This window comes from Mustelus asterias, chromosome 23 (assembly GCF_964213995.1).
Source record: "Mustelus asterias chromosome 23, sMusAst1.hap1.1, whole genome shotgun sequence".
Taxonomy (NCBI): Eukaryota; Metazoa; Chordata; class Chondrichthyes; order Carcharhiniformes; family Triakidae; genus Mustelus; species Mustelus asterias.
In genome coordinates this window covers 30,943,896-30,963,086 of record NC_135823.1, presented here as the reverse complement: position 1 = coordinate 30,963,086, position 19,191 = coordinate 30,943,896, and the positions used below count along the sequence as shown (strand labels likewise).

Below are 19,191 nucleotides of genomic sequence, written 5' to 3'. Positions count from 1 at the left end.
ATGTGGAATCTGTATGGGTAGAGCTGAGAAACACCAAGGGACAAAAAACATTAGTGTGGGTTGTATATAGACCCCCAAACTGCAGTGGTGATGTTGGGGATTGCATTAACCTGGAAATTAGAGACACACATGATAAAGGAACATCTGTAATTATGATGACTTTAATCTGCATATAGATTGGACAAATCAAATTAGTAACAATACTGAAGAGGAGGCATTCCTGGAGTGTGAACAGGATGGTTCTCTCGATCAGTATATTGAGGAAACAACTAGAGAATGGCCATCCTAGACTGGGTATTGTCTAATGAGAAAGGAATAATTGGCAATCTAGTTGTGTGAGGCCCATTGGGACCACAATATGATAGAATTCTTCATCAAGATGGAGAATGATATGGTTGAATTTGAGACTAAGGTTCTGAATCTAAATAAAGGGAACTATGGTGGTATGAACCGTGAGTTGGCTATGATGGATTGGGGAATGTTACTAAAAGGGATGACAGTGGATAGGCAATGGCAAACATTCAGAGTGCATGAGTGAACTGCAACAATTGTTCACTCCTGTCTGGCAAAACAAAAAGATGGGAAAGGTGGCTAAACAATGGTTTATAAGGGAACTTAGTATTAGATCCGAGGAAGAAGCATACAAATTGGCCAGAAAAACAGCTGACCTGAGGATTGGGAGCAGTTTAGAATTTAGCAAAAGGGGGCAAAAGGATTGATTAAGAAGGGGGAAAATAGAATACGAGAGTAAGGTTAAGAGAACATAAAAACTGATTGTAAAATCTTCTAAAGTATGTGAAGAGAAAAAGATTGGTAAAGGCAAATGTAGGCCCCTTACAGTTAGATATGGGAATTTATAATGGGAAACAAAGGAATGGCTGACCAACTAAATATACATTTTGGTTCCGTCTTCACACAGGAGAACACAAATTATGCACTAGAAATGTTGGGGAACACGGCTTGTGAGAGGGAGGAACTGAAGGAAATCAGTATTAGTAGGGAAATGCTGTTGGGGAGATAGATGGAATTGAAAGCTGATAAATCCCCAGGGCCTGATATTCTACATCCCAGAGTACTTCAGGAAGTGGCTCTAGAAATAGTGGATGCATTGGTGATCATCTTCCAAGATTCTATAGACTCTGGAGCATTTCCTACTGATTGGAGAGTAGCTAATGGAACCCCACTATTTAAAAAGGGAGATAGAGAGAAAACCAGGAATTATAGACCAGTAAGCCTGATGTCGGTAGTAGGGAAACTGCTAAAGTCCATTATAAAAGATTTAATAGCCGAGCACTTGGAAAAACGTGGCAGAGTCAGACAGAGTCAGCATGGATTTACGAAAGGGAAATCATGCTTCACAAATCTGGAATTCATCAAGGATGTAACTAATAGACTTGATGAAGGGGGAGCCAGTGGATGTGGTTTATTTGGACTTTAAGGCTTTCAACAAGGTTCCACGTAAGAGATTAGTGTATAAAATTAAAGCGCATAGGATTGGAGGTAATTTATTGACATAGATAGAAAACTGGTTGGCAGACAGGAAACTAAAGAGAAGGGATAAGCAAGTCATTTTCCAAGTGTCAGACAGTGACTAGTGGGGTACCGCAGGAATCCGAGCTAGGACCTTGGCTATTCATAATGTATATTAATGATTTAGATGATGAAACTAAATGTAATTCAAGGGTAAGATGTTGGATTGGGGGAAGGCTAACTTTATTGGGATCAGGCAGAAATTGGCAGCTCTTGATTGGGAGAGGCTGTTTGAGGGTAAATCCACATCTGGTATGTGGCAGTCTTTTAAGGAACGGTTGTTAGGGCTACAGGACAAGCATGTGCCTGTAAAAAAGAAGGATAGGAAGGGTAGGATTAGAGAACCGTGGATAACCAGGGAAATTGAGGGACTGGTCAAAAGGAAAAGAGAGGCGTATGTTAGGTCCAAGCAGCTAAAAACGGAGGGAGCTCTGGAGGAGTACAATGAAAGTAGGAAAATACTCAAACAGGGAATTAGAAGAGCAAAAAGGGGTCACGAAATGTTCTTGGCAGACAGGATTAAGGAGAATCCCAAGGCATTTTATTCATACGTTAGGAACAAAAGGGTTGTTAGGGAAAAAATCGGACCTCTCGGGGACAAAAGTGGGGAATTATGCTTGGAGCTCAAAGAGGTAGGGGAGATCCTAAATGAATACTTTGCGTCGGTATTCACAAAGGAGAGGGATGTGTTGACTGGGAGTGTCTCGGAGGGGAGTGTTGAACCGTTGGAGAAAATCTCCATTACAAAGGAGGAAGTGTTAGGTTTGTTAGAGAATATAAAGACTGACAAATCCCCAGGGCCTGATGGAATCTATCCAAGGCTGCTCAGGGAGACGAGAGGTGAAATCGTTGGGCCTCTGACGCAAATCTTTGTCTCGTCACTGGACGCAGGTGAGGTCCCAGAGGATTGGAGGATAGCCAATGTGGTCCCGTTATTTAAGAAGGGTAGGAAGGATAACCCGGGTAATTATAGGCCGGTGAGCTTGACGTCCGTGGTGGGGAAGTTGTTGGAGAAGATTCTTAAAGATAGGATGTATGCGCATTTAGAAAGGAATAAACTCATTAACGATAGTCAACATGGTTTTGTGAGAGGGAGGTCATGCCTCACTAACCTGGTGGTATTTTTTGAAGAAGTGACCAAAATGGTTGACGAAGGAAGGGCCGTGGATGTTGTCTATATGGACTTTAGTAAAGCGTTTGACAAAGTCCCTCATGGTAGGCTAGTGAAAAAGGTTGGATCCCATGGGATAAAGGGGGAGGTGGCTAGATGGGTGGAGAACTGGCTTGGTCATAGAAGACAGAGGGTGGTAGTGGAAGGGTCTTTTTCCGGCTGGAGGCCTGTGACTAGTGGTGTACCGCAGGGCTCTGTATTGGGACCTCTGCTGTTTGTGATTTATATAAATGATCTGGAAGAAGGAGTAACTGGGGTGATCAGTAAGTTTGCGGACGACACAAAACTGGCAGGACTTGCAGATAGTGAGGAACATTGTCAGAGGCTACAGAAGGATATAGATAGGCTGGAAATTTGGGCAAAGAAATGGCAGATGGAGTTCAATCCTGGTAAATGCGAAGTGATGCATTTTGGTGGGAATAATGTAGGGAGGAGCTACACGATAAATGGAAGAACCATAAAGGGTGTAGAGACGCAGAGGGACCTGGGTGTGCAAGTCCACAGATCTTTGAAGGTGACGTCACAGGTGGAGAAGGTGGTGAAGAAGGCATATGGCATGCTTGCCTTTATAGGACGGGGCATAGAGTATAAAAGTTGGGGTCTGATGTTGCAAATGTATAGAACGTTGGTTCGGCCGCATTTGGAATACTGCGTCCAGTTCTGGTCGCCGCACTACCAGAAGGACGTGGAGGCTTTGGAGAGAGTACAGAGGAGGTTTACCAGGATGTTGCCTGGTATGGAGGGGCTTGGTTATGAGGAGAGATTGGGGAAACTGGGGTTGTTCTCCTTGGAAAGACGGAGGATGAGGGGAGACTTAATAGAGGTGTATAAAATTATGAAAGGCACAGATAGGGTGAACGGTGGGAAGCTTTTCCCCGGGTCGGTGGTGACGTTCACGAGGGGTCATAGGTTCAAGGTGAAGGGGGGGAGGTTTAACACAGATATCAGAAGGACATATTTCACACAGAGGGTCGTGGGGGCCTGGAATGTGTTGCCGGGCAAGGTGGTGGAAGCGGACACACTGGGAACGTTTAAGACTTATCTAGACAGCTATATGAACGGAGTGGGAATGGAGGGATACAAAAGAGTGGTCTAGTTTGGACCAGGGAGCGGCGCGGGCTAATTGTTCCTGGTTTCTCGTTTCAAGGCTTCATTCTATGATCATCTTGCTGGTGCCAGTACAGAGCGAGACTGCGGATAGTTGGGAACCTGTCTCGGGGGCAGGGAATTCATATGGTGTTCGTGGAAGTGGAAATGACTAGGGTTGGGAAGCATTTTCCGATCAGGGCCATTGTGATCTCCTGGATTCGTTTCGATCGCCTCAGGGGGTCGGAGAGGAATTTCCCAGATTTTTTTTTCCCCATATTGGCCCTGGGGTTTTTCACTCTGGGTTTTCGCCTCTCCCTGGAGATCACATGGTCTGGAATGGGGGGGTGGGGGTGAGTTAATAGGTTGTAATGAACAAAGCATCGTAGCTGTGAGGGACAGCTCGGTGGATAGGATATTGGTATGTAGATAGGCTGGAAAATTGAGCGGGGATCCTGGATTCAGGATTCAATCCTGGACCGGGGAGCGGCGCGGGCTTGGAGGGCCGAAGGGCCTGTTCCTGTGCTGTATTGTTCTTTGTTCTTTTGTTCTTTGTAATATCTCCAAATTTGCAGATAACACAAAGCTGGGTGGGGGGTGAGCTGTGTGGAGGATGCAGAGGTGTTTCACTGTGATTTGGACAAGTTGAGTGGGTGGGCAGATGCACAGCAGTTGCTATATAATGTGGATAAATGTGAGGTTATTCATTTTGGTAGCAAAAACAGGAAGGCAGATTATTATCTGAATGGTTTATAGATTGAGAGAAGGGAATGTGCAAGGAGACCTTGGTGTCCTTGTACATCAGTCACTGAAAGTAAGCATAAGGTGCAGCAGGTGGTGAAGAAGGCAAATGGTACGATGGCTTTCATAGCGAGAAAATTCGAGGCCAGGAGCAGGGATGTCTTGCTGCAGTTATACCTGGAATATTGTGTGCAGTTTTGGTCGTCTTATCTGAGGAAGGATTTTCTTACTATGGAGGGACTGCAGCAAAGGTTTACCAGACTGATTTCTGGGTTAAGGAGATTGACTTATGAGGAGAGATTGAGTTGGTTAGGATTATATTCACTGGAGCTGAGAAGAGTGAGCGGGATCTTTATAGGAGACTATAAAGGGATGAGGGAGGAGTTGGTTAAGGTAGACTGGGAGCAAAAACTTTATGGTGGGACAATTGAGGAACAGTGGAGGATCTTCAAAGCGACCTTTCACAGTGCTCAGCAAAAGTATATACCAATGAAAAGGAAGGACTGTAGAAAAAGAGATAATCAGCCGTAGATATCTAAGGAAATAAAGGAGGGTATCAAATTGAAAGAAAATGCATACAAAGTGGCAAAGATTAGTGGGAACCTAGAGGATTGGGAAATCCTTAAAGGTCAGCAGAAAGCCACGAAAAAAGCTATAAAGAAAGGTAAGATGGATTGGAATATAAAAACAGCTGGCAAAAGTTTCTACAAATATATAAAATGAAAAAGAGTGGCGAAAGTAAACATTGGTCCTTTAGAGGACAAGAAGGGGGATATAATAACTGGAAATGAGAAAATGGCTGAGGCATTGAACAGGTATTTTGTGTCGGTCTTCACAGTGGAAGACACAAATAACATGCCAAAAATTGATGACAGGAAGGTTATGGCAGGTGAGGACCTAGAAATTATCATTATCATGAAAGAGGTAGCATTGGGCAAGTTAATGGGGCTAAAGGTAGACAAGTCTCATGGTCCTGATGGAATGCATCCCAGGGTACTAAAAGAGATGGCGGGAGAAATAGCAAATGCACTGGTGGTAATTTACCAAAATTCGCTGGACTCTGGGGTGGTTCCCGCAGATTGGAAAACAGCAAATGTGACACCACTGTTTAAAAAAGGAGCTAGACAAAAGGCAGGTAACTATAGGCCGATTAGCTTAACTTCTGTAGTCGGGAAAATGCTTGAATCTATCATCAAGGAAGAAATAGCGAGACATCTGGATATAAATTGACCCATTGGTAAGACGCAGCATGGGTTCATGAAGGGCAGGTCATGTTTGACTAATTTGGTGGAATTCTTTGAGAACATTAAATGTGCAGTGGACAATGGGGAACCTGTGGATGTGGTATATCTGGATTTCCAGAAGGCATTTGACAAGGTGCCGCACCAAAGACTGCTACATAAGATAAAGGTGCACAGTGTTACGGGTAATGTATTAGCATGGATAGAGGATTGGTTAACTAACAGAAAGCAAATAGTGGGGGTAAATGGGTGTTTTTCTGGTTGGCGATCAGTGACTAGTGGTGTGCCTCAGGGATCAGTGTTGGGACCGCAATTGTTTACGATTTACATAGATGATTTGGAGTTGGGGACCAAGTGTAGTGTGTCAAAATTCGCAGATGACACTAAGATGGGTGGAAGAGCCAAGTGTGCACAGGATGCTGAAAGTCTGCAAAGGGATATAGACAATGTAAGTGGGCGGGCGAGGGTCTGGCAGATGGAGTACAATGTTGGTAAATGTGAGGTCATCCATTTTGGTAGGAGTAACAGCAAAATGGATTATTATTTAAATGGTAAAAAATTGCAGCATGCTGCTGTGCAGAGGGACCTGGGTGTCCTTGTGCAGGAATCTCAAGGAGTTGATTTGCAGGTACAGCAGGTAATTAAGAAGGCAAATGGAATTTTGTCCTTCATTGCTAGAAGGATGGAATTTAAAAACAGCAAGATTATGTTGCAGCTGTATGAGGTGCTGGTGAGGCCACGCCTGGAGTACTGTGTACAGTTTTGGTCTCTTTACTTGAGAAAGGATATACTGGCACTGGAGGGGGTGCAGAGGAGATTCACAAGGTTGATTCCAGAGTTGAGAGGGTTGGCTTATGAGGAGAGACTGAGTAGACTGGGGGCTATATTTTTGGTTCTATGGTTCTATACTCATTGGATTTCAGAAAAACCGGGGGAGATCTGATAGAAACATATAAGATTATGAAGGGAATAGATAAGATAGAAACAGGGAAGTTGTTTCCACTGGCGGGTGAAACTAGAACTAGGGGGCATAGCCTCAAAATAAGGGGAAGCAGATTTAGGACTGAGTTGAGGAGGAACTTATTCTCACAAAGTGTTGTGAATCTGTGGAATTCCCTGCCCAGTGAAGCAGTTGAGGCTACCTCATTGAATGTTTTTAAGGCAAGGATAGATACATTAATTAAGGGTTATGGTGAGCGGGTGGGTAAGTGGAGTTGAGTCCACAAAAAGATCAGCCATGATCTTATTGAATGGCGGAGCAGGCTTGAGGGGCCAGATGGCCTACTCCTGCTCCTAGTTCTTATGTTCTTATCTCATAGAAACCTATATAATTCTAACAAGACTAGACAGGGTAGATACAGCAAGGATGTTCCTGATGGCAGGCGTGTCCAGAACCAGGGGTCACAGTCTGATATCGGGTAGACCATTTAGAACTGAAGTGAGAAGAATTCTACACACAGGGAGTGGTGAGCCTGTGGAATTCTCTACCACAGAAAGCAGTTGAGGTATGTTTTCAAGAAGGAGTTAGATATAGCTCTTGGGGCTGAAGGGATCAAAGGAGCTGGGGGGGGGGAGCGGTAGCTGGAACAGGTTATTGAGTTGGATGATCAGCCATGATCATAATTAAAAATGGAGCAGGCTTGAAGGGCCGAATGGCCTACTTCAGCTATTTTCCATGTTGCTATGCTTCGATGTACTGGCTTTCCAGCCTAGATCCTGGGTTCCGGCCTCTGCAATGGACCGTCTGATGAAGAGGCGCGTGAAATCTGAGGCGCGTGAAATCTGAACCACGTTCAAATGCCTTTTGCTTTTCACAGTGGTTGCTTTTTGAATTGCTGTGTAGGGAAAGGTTACCAAGTTTGAGCTTAAAATAGGTGGTTTGCCGCTGTGACCCTGCGCCCAATATAAATTGGGTTTGGCAGCATGTATATTCTATGAAATCAAGAATGAGGGGAAAGTTTATAAGTCTTAATATCTTCAGAAATAGAAGTTGGTCTTTCTGGACATTACATCTTTAGTCAGAGTTGAGTTCTAATGGTTCTGTAACACTATTTGTATACTCCCTTTTCAATGGTGGCAGTATTTGCACCGTATATTCCTGTTAGTTGATCATGCTGCAAGTTTGTTTTATTTTACAGCCTGAGAGAATTAACCCAGATCTGAACCAAAAAGGATACAATGTGAAGTCTGATGTCTGGAGCTTAGGAATCACAATGGTACGTAATGAAATCAACTGGCCTAACCATAATAGAAAGATTTTCAGGAGTTGTATTCCTTAGATCTTGCGAAGTTGTACTTTCAGTTGTGAAGACAATATCCCCCTCCTTTGAGTACTCTCCCACCTCATCCCACAGCCCCATCAACTCCGGAATCAAAGAAGCTTGAATACAGTTCATTTGGCTCATCAAAGCTTGTCTTTCTAGTGCACTTACTCCAAGCCCATTCTGAACACATTACGTCAATAACTTGTTCATAATTGCAAACATCCGTCATACTTTTAATTTGAAGTTCTTCCTAATATCTGTTTTAAAATTTATTTTTGTTTTAATAGTTCCTCCACCTAACTGGAAGTGAACTTTTACAGTCATGTGGATGAGTGCACTATTCTGTCCATTACTAAGTCATGCAGGTCAGAGGGCCTATGCTTTGACATCCAGTTTGTATGCAATTAAGGCACTTTTCCTCAGCATTCATTATCGAATGAGAAAGTCAGGATTCTTGCTCCTTTACTCCGTTCCTCATGCCTATAATGAAATTCTGGACATCGGAGCTGCCTTGGGGGGCGGCAAGATGCCTGTGATCGTGGGGTGGGGGGCGCTGCAAGGCCAGCGATGAGGGGGTTGCGGGGCTCACCAGCGATCAGACTGGCCAGCGATCCGGAGGCCAGCAATGCGGGGCCACTGTGCATGCGCCAATCTCTGCACTGACAGATCGGCGCATGCGCAGTGGTCTGCTCAGCGCTATGTTGCCAGCTTCTTGGGTGGGAATGAGCTCCGCCCACAGATTTCCAGAGTGATTCCTGCTGGGGCACTCTGTGATGCACAGTGTCGGAGATTCATCTGGAAATCGCACTGAAAAAACCAGTGGGAGTTACTCCCAATTTCCTGCAAATTGGGGACTTTGAATTTTTTTGGGAGAATCCCGGCCCACATGTTTAACTCACAATTTCCTTGACAAGTGCCATACGCTGTGGTTAATAGTACATTGTTTCTCTCTCTACAGATGGCAGAGTTAACATTTCAAATCAAATATGATTTCTTCAGAACCCAAAAAGGAGTCATGTTCGGTTCGAAACGTTAACTCTGTTTCTCTCTCTACAGATGCTGCCAGACCTGCCGGGTATTTTGAGCATTACTGTTTTTAGATGTAATCACTCCTGTTGGATGTGCATGGATGTGGATGTTGGTTGAGTAAAGGACTGGCTAATTGAACAGACTGCTAATGGTCTCCATCTAGGTATAGATACAGACATAACAAAAAGCCATTTGGGTTAGGTCCAGCACAGACTATAGTGCTAGTGGAACTGTACCCCAATGATAACTTACACCTGTTTTGAGGGGGAGACGAGTGGAATAACAGGCCAGAAACATTAAAATCCGCTCTGTGAGCTTCTTCCTGTCTCGCTTTGTTGGTTCAATGAGCATTTAACCACATAATGAAAGATGATTGTCATGTAGATAAGATATAAAAAGAAAGACATGCACTTTCCATGAACCTGGCCATCACAAGGTGCAATACAACCAGTTAAATATCTTTACAATAGTGACAACGTCCCAGTGTTGGAAATGTGACAGCCAATTTGCACACGGTAAACCTCTAGAAACCACAATATGTTGATAACCAGTTAATCTGTTTTTGTAATGTAGATTGTGGAATAAATATTGGCCGGGGCACTGGGGAAACTCCACTGCCCTCCTTTGGAATAGTGTCATCAGAATTTTTACATCCATTTGAGAGGGCAGACAGAGCCTTGGTTTAATGTCTCGTTCAAGAGACGGTACCTTCAACAGTGCAGCCCTCCCTCATGCTGCAGTAGAGTGTCGGCCTCTGTAATGACTTAGGAAGCCCAGCTCGAAGGAAGCATAGTTTATTTATAGAATGCAAAGTAAAACCACTACCGCAGTGTACACACACTAGTCCCTAGCTGGGACTACAATTCAGCAGCCCCAATCCTGGGTCTGCCTTATGAAAGGCTCAGATGATGAGTTCCACTGTCTGTTACCAGGGGAACTTATACTCAGTGAGCCCCATGGAGATCACTCAGTGATTCCCCATGGACTTCGTGGGGGTTGTCACAGCTTCAACATAGTGGGATTGTAGCTGCTGATATAACAAGAAAGGCTGCATTAATAAATTCAAAGGTCAGTTGCATGTTTTTTTCTGCAATTAATTGTGATATATATATATATTATATATATATTTTTAAATGCAATTTTAAAAAATATTTTTTGCAGATTGAACTAGCCATCCTTCGATTTCCCTACGAATCCTGGGGGACACCATTCCAGCAGCTAAAGCAAGTTGTGGAAGAGCCTTCCCCACAATTACCTGCTGACCGCTTCTCCAAAGAATTTGTGGATTTCACAGCGCAATGGTAAATCATTGAAACGTGGAAGCTGGTTTAAGTGTTACTTCCTGCCTTGGGACTGGCCAGATTATAATAATGTAGAAATCAAGTTCTTGTTGCCCGGTTTCACAGTTGAAGCCAAGGGTGGGGAATTGTGGTGGCAGGGGTGTTGGCGGAGAGAATGGTGTGGCAATCGAGGGGGGGATGCATGGGGCAGGAGGCAAATTCCAATTATAAATCGAGGAGACAACTTTAAGGCAATGTTTCACAAATATTAAATGTCATTGTTTTTAGTTTACAAGGAGACACAATAAGATTTTCAAATGTGTTCCCAAATATGTATAACCAGTTATACTTGAGGCTTGGCAAATTTGCTTGAGTGCTCTAGAGAACATATGGCTTAATAACTCCTCAACAATGAATTGAATTTTGTTGATATTTATTTGAGACATTTTTAACATCTCTCTTGTTTGTTTTATGTTCTTGAGAGTCTTGACTCTTGCCTTGATATCTACGTATGTTTGCTATTTATGCCCAGGGTAATGAAGAGAAAACCCGATTGTTTGCTTTAGCTGCAGGTTCTAACCCTTGCTGCCAATAGATCCTCATGTCTTTGAGAAACAGCAGAATACCCTTTCACAATATTTTAATTTAGACTTTCATGCTAACTAACTCGTGTTTATCTAGCACCTTTTAATGTAGCACCAAGTCCCAAGAAGTTTCTGGATAAAATTTGGCACTGCTCTGCATAAGGAGTTATTTGTGCAGGTGAGAGAGATGGAGGTGGGAGGTTTGGGGTGAGAATTCCAGAGTTTAGGGATCAGGCAGCTGAAAGCTGGGTGGGACAAACAAAATCAGACATACACAAGACATCAGAATTGGTGGAGCTCTGATCAGAGGGTTGTGTGACTTGAGGCGGTTAGAGTGATGGGGTGGGATAGAGATTGGACAAGTATGTAGCAATGCTATAAAACCCCCATGGCACATTCTAGCATTTTTAATATTGAGCTATCCAATCCTGATTTTATTTCTATTTTTTAGTTTAAAGAAGAACCCCAAAGATCGGATGAACTACATTGATCTTATGGTGAGAAGTCCTTCACTTCTTCAGTCATTGTATTTTGAATGTAGTTTGCATTTACCAGTCCTGTGAAAATTTTCCATTTTTTTCTCAACAGGAGCACCCTTTCTTCAAAATACACGATGCCAACGAAACAGATGTGGCCTCCTTTGTAAAAGAGGTTTTAGGAAATGATCCTATCTGACGTCTGAGGAAATTATAAATAAAACATTGATTCCTTTTTTGTTCTCACTTATCATCGAATGGGATTTATATTTAAAAGCGAATCTAGTTTCTTAAGAAGAGGCAGTTGAGTTTATGGCCGTTTGTGCAAGGTGTTCCATGCCAGTCAGAAATCTCTGCGCCACATTGAAGAGATTCTGAGAGGCGTTTGTTTGCACCTTTGTGACTAAATCCAAACTGGCACCGGCTGTAAAATTCAAAACCAGGACTTGCAACTTAAAAAGCAATCTAAGCCCAGTTGTCCCTCCACTGAGGGGAGTGGAGAAGAGAAGAGCCCAGCTATTCCCTCCCCTGTTGTAAACCTGGCCTGGAGCTGATATAGCCTTTGTGCTCCTGTCTCTGACCATGCTCTTTGCTTCTCCCCACTTGATCTAAGCCCAAGCAGCCATAAACTCTTGGTAATTCCACTCCTGGTCAGATAATGTTGACTGTTTGTATATGCTTAAGTGAAAGCGTCCTGGTTGTAAAGAACAGAAAAAGAAAAAAGTTGTTCTCCTTGACAGACACATATGCTCTTGATTATATTTATCTTTTTTTTGTTGCATGTTTATCATTGAGTGTCACTGATGGGGTTTGAACATGTAGCACTTCATAAATTTGCAAGGATCTCGAAGTAGACCAGTTACTGTGAAAACTAGCAGAATTAATACAGCTCTGTGAAAACGTGCACAATATGGTGGCAACCCTAGGTAGTAAATGATCTTGGCGATCGATCCCTCACCTCTTTTTTTTTTAAATGAGGGTTTGTTCCTGATATCCCCATAGGAGAGGTCAAGTTGCACCAATAATATTGTGGGTTTGCGATTGCTAAGTGGAATTGAGTTGTTCCGCACGTCACGGAGAATAGGAGGACAAGTCTCTCCTCAGACAAAGCTACACAATCTCTAATTGCACGTATTGGTATATACTTGGCACCCTGGTTTCTCAATACTGAGTGCTGTAGAAGGATTGGGGGGGGGGGGGGGGGGGGGGGGGGGGGGGGGCACGGAGGCAGTGGTCGTGCCAACATCAGGAAGGAGTGTAAAAATAAAGAAATAATGAAACTCTGTAGTGACGTGTAAAAATGTACTCCACCCCACTCCAGATCTGAAGATATTGAAATAGGAACAAACTGGATCTTGACCTCCTTCAGGAATCGAAAATTAGCGTAGAGCAACTTTATAAGGTGTTTGGAAGTTATTGGGAAAGAGCCATTCCAACTTCATTTCCCTTGTTGCATGCACCATTTTATTTTGCCAAGCTACATTATATCTGCTGCTTGTTTTATAGGTGTTGATAAATGTTTCGAGGTCCCTGCAGAGATTGTATACTATGCATTTTGAGACCTGCGTCAAGAAGCCACTGACTGGGTACATGCTGTGAGGAGCTGTCATTGCTGTGCTGCTTCTTTAAAAAATAATGATGTCAGAAATGGTTGCTACACATACTGTAACAGTGTTATAACATGTTAAGATATATGCAAGTCAACAGAAAAAGGCCTGTGCAGAAGGAAGATCCATGTTGTTAAGCCTACTTTACATATCACATTGGTCTAAGGTTACTCTGTTGAAGCTGCAAACTGTACAAGACATTTTAAAAAAGGCATGCAAATTTATCTGGCGGTCTTTATAGTCAGGAATAATACAATCGCATACCATTGTTATGCTGTACATCTAGTAAAATGGATAATTTAGAAATAGGCTGCATAGCTCCCTCAATTACTCAGTTAGCAAGTGCACTGCTTAGTGCGGAACTGAGCCACATAGACTGGGAAAATTCCAGGTTTGATGACTGGTCTGTGCAAAGTTTGCTAATCTTTGCCAGGATGGCAGTAAAGGTGTTACAGTTGAGTCCTTTTAGGAATCAAGTTCATAAACACTTCGTTAGTTTCTTAATATTTTACAGTTATCGACTGTAAGATGACTCAGCAAGTCTCGTGGGTAGTTAAGCCAGGAAGGTCGCAGGTCTGATTCTCATGCTATGCTGAGTTAACTTACTGCATCAGAGATGCTGTACTTGGTCTGGGTATCTCTGCCTTTGGGGTGGAGAAATCAGCCAGGCGTGCCACACCTGATGGCTTTAGGGTGACCCATCCTGGAGTGCAATTGGGTGAATATTGAGTGAGGGCAAGAAGGCTCAACTGTGATGTCTCTGCAGTCAAATAATCTGTCAACATTCAACATTAAAGTTCATATAAGAACAATAACCACTTGGGTGAGATGCTGGAAGGCAACTAATGCCTGCCAATTCGTACCCTTACGGGGAAGAATCAACGGTCAAGAAACTGGATCATCTCAGAATTGGGGTGCGATCCTGGTGCACTGTCCATGTCCAAAGAAACAGGTGGCAAGACCATGGCAAATTGGTCCTTGGACTCATTTGATTATCACTGATTAGCTGTGGGCTTTTGGGGGAGTGGGTGGGCAACAGTGGGAACATCAGCACTGGTGTCAGTTGAGGGGCTCAGAAGGGTCTGGGAGGGGTATGATTGGCAATTGGTTTGGGGCATGAGCCAGGGTGGGCTGCAGCCCACACATTTAATGAGGAGCCAAGAGGAGTACTCCTCAAGTCCTTTCAAACACCATTGATTTGCCTGCAAAGCACACAAAGAAACTGACCACAAAACGCACAGCACACACTGCAAAGGAGGCATAGGCAAAGGACCTAATGCCAATTTCAGGAGCACACCTTGGACACCTAAGCAGAAATCCTATCCAATATGCCAGCCTGTGCAAATTGAGCGTGCAAATTGAGCATGCATATGCTACCTGCCATATTGGACTCTTGGATGTCTATTTTACAAGGGTAAAACAGGCATAGTGCTTTCCAACTTCAAGGCCATACTTCAGGAGCTTGGAAAGTAAAATTAATTGCTGTAGTTATTTTTTAATGGTCTAATTCCCAATGAAATATATTTGTACTTTAATTAAATTTACCAAAGAGAAAGCTTTTTTAAAATTGTAAGTGGGTATTGAGTATACTTTAATGATTGGACTTGCATATGAATTCTAATGTGAATGTTGCTGAGCGCCTCATTGTAGGCTTGTGTCACACTGAAATGTTCAGACGGGTCAGCCTGGTCATTGTAAATGTCAATTTAATTGTTGTCAGTTAATCTTAGCCAAATTATCGTTTCCATTGGTTTTAAAGCTAATCAATTCTGGGAATTGTGTAGAGTGTTAGTAATATGGCTTTACATTTCAAAACCATACTTGAAGCTTTGCAAATGATTGACACTTGTATTTTGTATTCTATAAACTATACAGGTATTTAACATGGCTATATCCAGCTGTTAAAAGTTTCTAGTTACTTAACTTTTATGAACTTGTAGAGGAATAATAATATCTAATTTTTTACTCAGAAATGGTGGAGTAAATGTACTTGCATAAGATCTTCATTGATTTTTTAAGATAAAGAATTCTATATTTTAGGTTTAGTACAGGTGCAGAATAGGAAGTACCATGGGCTAGTTTTGCAACCACTGTATGTTAGTGCAGTGTTTCAGGTGCCTGTCTCCTTCAAAGATTATCTATTATGTGGGCATTATATTCTTAATAGTTGCTCTTATGTTGGTCCCAAAGCGAGAGGGAAGAGGAGAAAGACCACATTCAAATCAAAATGTCTCATTGCTGAAGAGCGTGCCCGCTGTATGTAGTATATTGTCACGCACTCGATGTGGGCAAGACATAGTTATCATTTTTTGGATGCCAGTGTCCTCTCTTCACTCTTTCCAGGCAGACTATATGGAGTTGGAAAATTTGGTCAAACTAAAGGGGCAATTTTAAATGAACCCACCAGCTGGAAATCCCATGGAAATGGGTGCAATGCTGGTTTTACAACTGCCCTAGTTCACTCTTGAAGTCTGTGGAGAGCAATATCGAGCAGCATGTCAGGCTGGCTTCTGGGCTTTCTGGCAGGTGGATTAGTTTAAAATTGCTCCAAGTCTCCAGTTTGAGGAATGCAAATGCAACACGTAGAAATTGGTGTGAACAGATAATTCTGATCGGCTCTGGAATGAGCAGGCAATATGTGATGGGAAAGGTGGAAGGTTCTATTTATACTCGTTTTTCACTGAATCATAAGCAAGTTAACAGCACAGAAAGAGGCCACTTGGCCCATCATGTTTGCGCCGGGTGAAAAACAAGCCACCCAGCCTATTCCCACTTTCCAACATTTGATCCTTGTCCTTGCAGGTTATGGCACTTGAGGTGCATACCCAGACATCTTTTTTATCCCAAGTTTTCTATTTGGCTGAGGGGGAGAGGAAGAATTGGATGCGTGAGTTGTGTATGCCGAAGTAAGCTAGCTAGAAATTAGGTTTTGATTACAAAATAGGCAGAGAAGTTGTTGGTCTGACTGACATGCTATCAGAGTGGCAGAGGAATGCTGTAAATCCGCAGAAAGTTGATTGGCATGTAAAGGAGCTGGTGCGTGATCTTTAAGTGTTGCCTGCATTAGAGCGCAAGACTCTGCTGAAGGCTCCCATTCCTGTGTTTTTATTTTCACTGGGTTGATTCACTGCATATTGGCTCACCTCTATGTAGCCCAAGCGCAAATAGAGGACTTTTCATTGCTCGGGGGATTGCGTTTCATTTGTTAGCATTTTACTGGAAAGTGATGTTAAATTTTGCTTTGGCTTGTGACTGAAAGATGGGCAAGCTTTAAAAAAAATTAGAAATGTGCTTTACATTTCCCAAGAAAACACTATTTTCGTGGACTCAATTTGCAGAGCCTTTAAAGATTTTTAAAATCAAAATCATGCATGAAAATAATTGGTTGAAAATTGTTGAATATTCTTTTAATATTGCCAGTTATTTCTAAAATGTTGATAGTTTCACATGAAGCTGTAAGGATGAGCTTAGGTCAGACTCATTAACGAGCATAAAACCTATCAATGGGGGCAGAACTGAAAATTTAAGGAATAAATATCTGTGAATTGCCTCAGAAATATTCTATGCCTGGTAATGTTTCCACAGATGGACAGGTAGGTGCCTGGTGTCTTCCAATTACTGTTCACTATTTTGGAGTTGGCATATTCTGATTTGAAGTCACTTTTAGTATATGGTTGGAGAGGTTGGCCGGAGACATTGATTATAGATTACATTACATTTTGCCTGAAGGGATTAGGAAGAGGGAAGAAGTCTCCTTTCTGTCAGAGTGTCACAAATGGTAAGGCCTTGTGGCTTCACAATCTGCTGCTCCTAACTGTCTGGAAAATAGTTGGGCAGTCCCCACTTCAAAGCCATCATGAAGCCCAACATTTGAAATCCAGAAGACCCAGTGGTGGTCTCTCAAAGGGACCTTCACTTCCCAAATGTACTGCTCCCATGAATACAGCCACCTGCCTTTCAGCCCAGTTTTTCTGTTTGCTTTCCCATGAAAGGCTGGTGTGGAATTCCCTCAATGACTCAATAAATGTACAGCTCTGACTTGTACTTGGTCTAGTTTCAGGTCCTGGTTAGTGTTGACAGGCAGGCAAAGATAGAATCTGTCTCTGTAGACCTGCATTTATGAGCAGAAGGAAAGTCCCCCCCCCCCCTTTTTACGAGGTGCAGTATAGTGAGGTATACCTCTAGTGAAGAGGTAATTGATCAATCCCACATTCCCTCATCCCCAAGCTTTCTGGAGTTTGTGTATGGAAACATGCTCTACACTGTGATCCCTTTGGAGGCTGAGAGCTTGTTACTAAACTGCTTGGCCTTAAGTGATCTACAAGGTTAATTACATAGTCCATGTCGATGCACAATAGTTTTTGACTTTGCGTTGCAGGTGCAAATTCACCCTAGTTGAAATGTGAGATGTCTAGCAGTCACTCTGAGCTGAATACCCATCGTGGTATAACTGCAGGCTGGTGTGAAGCTAGGGTTAATATTGTGCCCAGGAAAAGGATTCCTTTTCATTTGCAAAGAGAAACTCCTGAGTTGGCAGTGTGAAAGTGGCATGTCTTGAACCAGAGACTGGTTTCTCTAGATACAGCTTCACTCCCCCAAACCTCCCTCAAGTGTCAGCTCACCTCTCCTGCCTTGGCGCATTGTTGCAAGCCGTGTGCAAATGTGGGCTGGTTTCCCCCATGTAACAAAACCTGTAGACTTTTGTTTGTATTGCTGTTTTCATTCATTTGAGCTGGAGTAATTGTAGCACAGCTGTTGTGTGTGCTGCAAGGTTTAGATAGTGACACAAACGGTTCTATCTTTTCCACTGTATAGGGAACAGAGTCCACTTGGGTTATGTGTATTGATTCGATATGAGATCCAGTCACCTTGTCTGGAACGGTGCCATTTACTTCACCTTTGTGTTTTAATTCAATATTGCAATGTTTTGACACTGTATAATTTTTATTTTAGTTTGCTGACTAGCTGTCTTGCTGAGCATGTATGTTTATGTGATTGGGGTTAGCTCTGAGATTATATGGTGTGCCAGTTCAGCGGCTGTTACGCCAATGCAGTTTCTTTTCCTCGCATATGTACACAAAATTAAAAAAGATGGCATTGTTTTTAATACTGATTCTGTCTCTTTATTGGTAATTTTTACTCCTACCTTCTCCAGGTGCTAACTCAGAGCACAATATCTCAATCAGATGCTGCTTACTCCATATATGTGCCTCGAGAATGTGTGCGACTTGGGACATGGTATCAGTTCATGGTATCACGCACTGTTTGTTAACTGACAACACTAACTCTTGAGGGAATGCAGAGGTGGAGCAGGAGTGCTGTCTGCAGACCTCTCGTGAAGCCTTCGCTCTCACCAGCCTTGCCCCTCCCCCCTCCTCCCCCCATAGCTATCAGTAAGTTCCTCCGTCCTGGTCTTGGCTTATTACTCTCCCTCACACAACTCTTTAGTGCAGCATTCCCTTGGGTCCTGAGTTGCAGCCTTCTGCCACTACTGCCCACTATCCAGGCTGGCTGTCAAACTGGTGTCTGCTCAAAATTGTTCCGATGAGCTTCCCCCATTAAGATTGGCAAGGTTAGGACTAGGCCTCACCAGATTCTTCACCTATCACTGGGTTGCCTCGCTCCATCCTTTATTAGTGTTAAATCTGTCCATGCAGCAAACTATTAGGCTTGGCACCTCAAAGGAACTAGAAGAAGTAAGACAAAACGCCCTTGAGCTAGTTCAGAGGAAAGCCTCTCTAATCTCCAAAGAAAATCACGCAAGCTTTCAAAGACTGTGCTGAGTGACAGATCCCTCAAACACAGTACGCTGCCTCAATTTTTTAGAATCATAGACTCCTACAGTGAAGAAGGAGGCCATTCAATCCATTGAGTGCACCGACCACAATTCTACACAGGCCCCATCCCCATAACCCCACGCGTTTACCCTAGCTAGTTCCCCTGACAAGGGGCAATTTAGCATGGTCAATCCATCTAACCTGCACATCTTTTGGACTGTGGGAGGAAACTGGAGCACCCGGAGGAAACCCACGCTGCATTCCATCTCGGATGTTATTTCTCCCTTCCTCTCGTTGGTCAGTTCAGCACTTTACCCTGTTGCTCATATGTCTGCCCCTCACCATGGTCCATTTGACCCACAAAACACTTGCGTCTGTTTTCACCACTGACTCGCCACTGCTTGT

The 19,191-nt window shown here is 43.1% G+C and overlaps 1 protein-coding gene across 3 annotated transcripts in view; it reads left to right on the top strand.

Annotated features, from left to right (window-relative positions):
• LOC144510609 (dual specificity mitogen-activated protein kinase kinase 3-like) overlaps window positions 1-18,114 on the top strand; it is a 126,598-nt gene extending 108,484 nt beyond the window's left edge. For 2 of the 3 annotated variants that reach the window (XM_078240190.1, XM_078240191.1), the window contains exons 9-12: window positions 7,908-7,985; window positions 10,224-10,363; window positions 11,378-11,423; window positions 11,515-12,661. In XM_078240190.1, coding sequence (XP_078096316.1) covers window positions 7,908-7,985; window positions 10,224-10,363; window positions 11,378-11,423; window positions 11,515-11,601 — 351 coding nt within the window. In that variant the 3' untranslated portion in view covers window positions 11,602-12,661. Of the gene's footprint in view, window positions 1-7,907; window positions 7,986-10,223; window positions 10,364-11,377; window positions 11,424-11,514; window positions 12,662-17,144 lie in introns of those variants that run through there. The other variant, XR_013500657.1, reaches the window with a different exon arrangement.
• The last annotated feature ends 1,077 nt before the right edge of the window (window positions 18,115-19,191 follow it).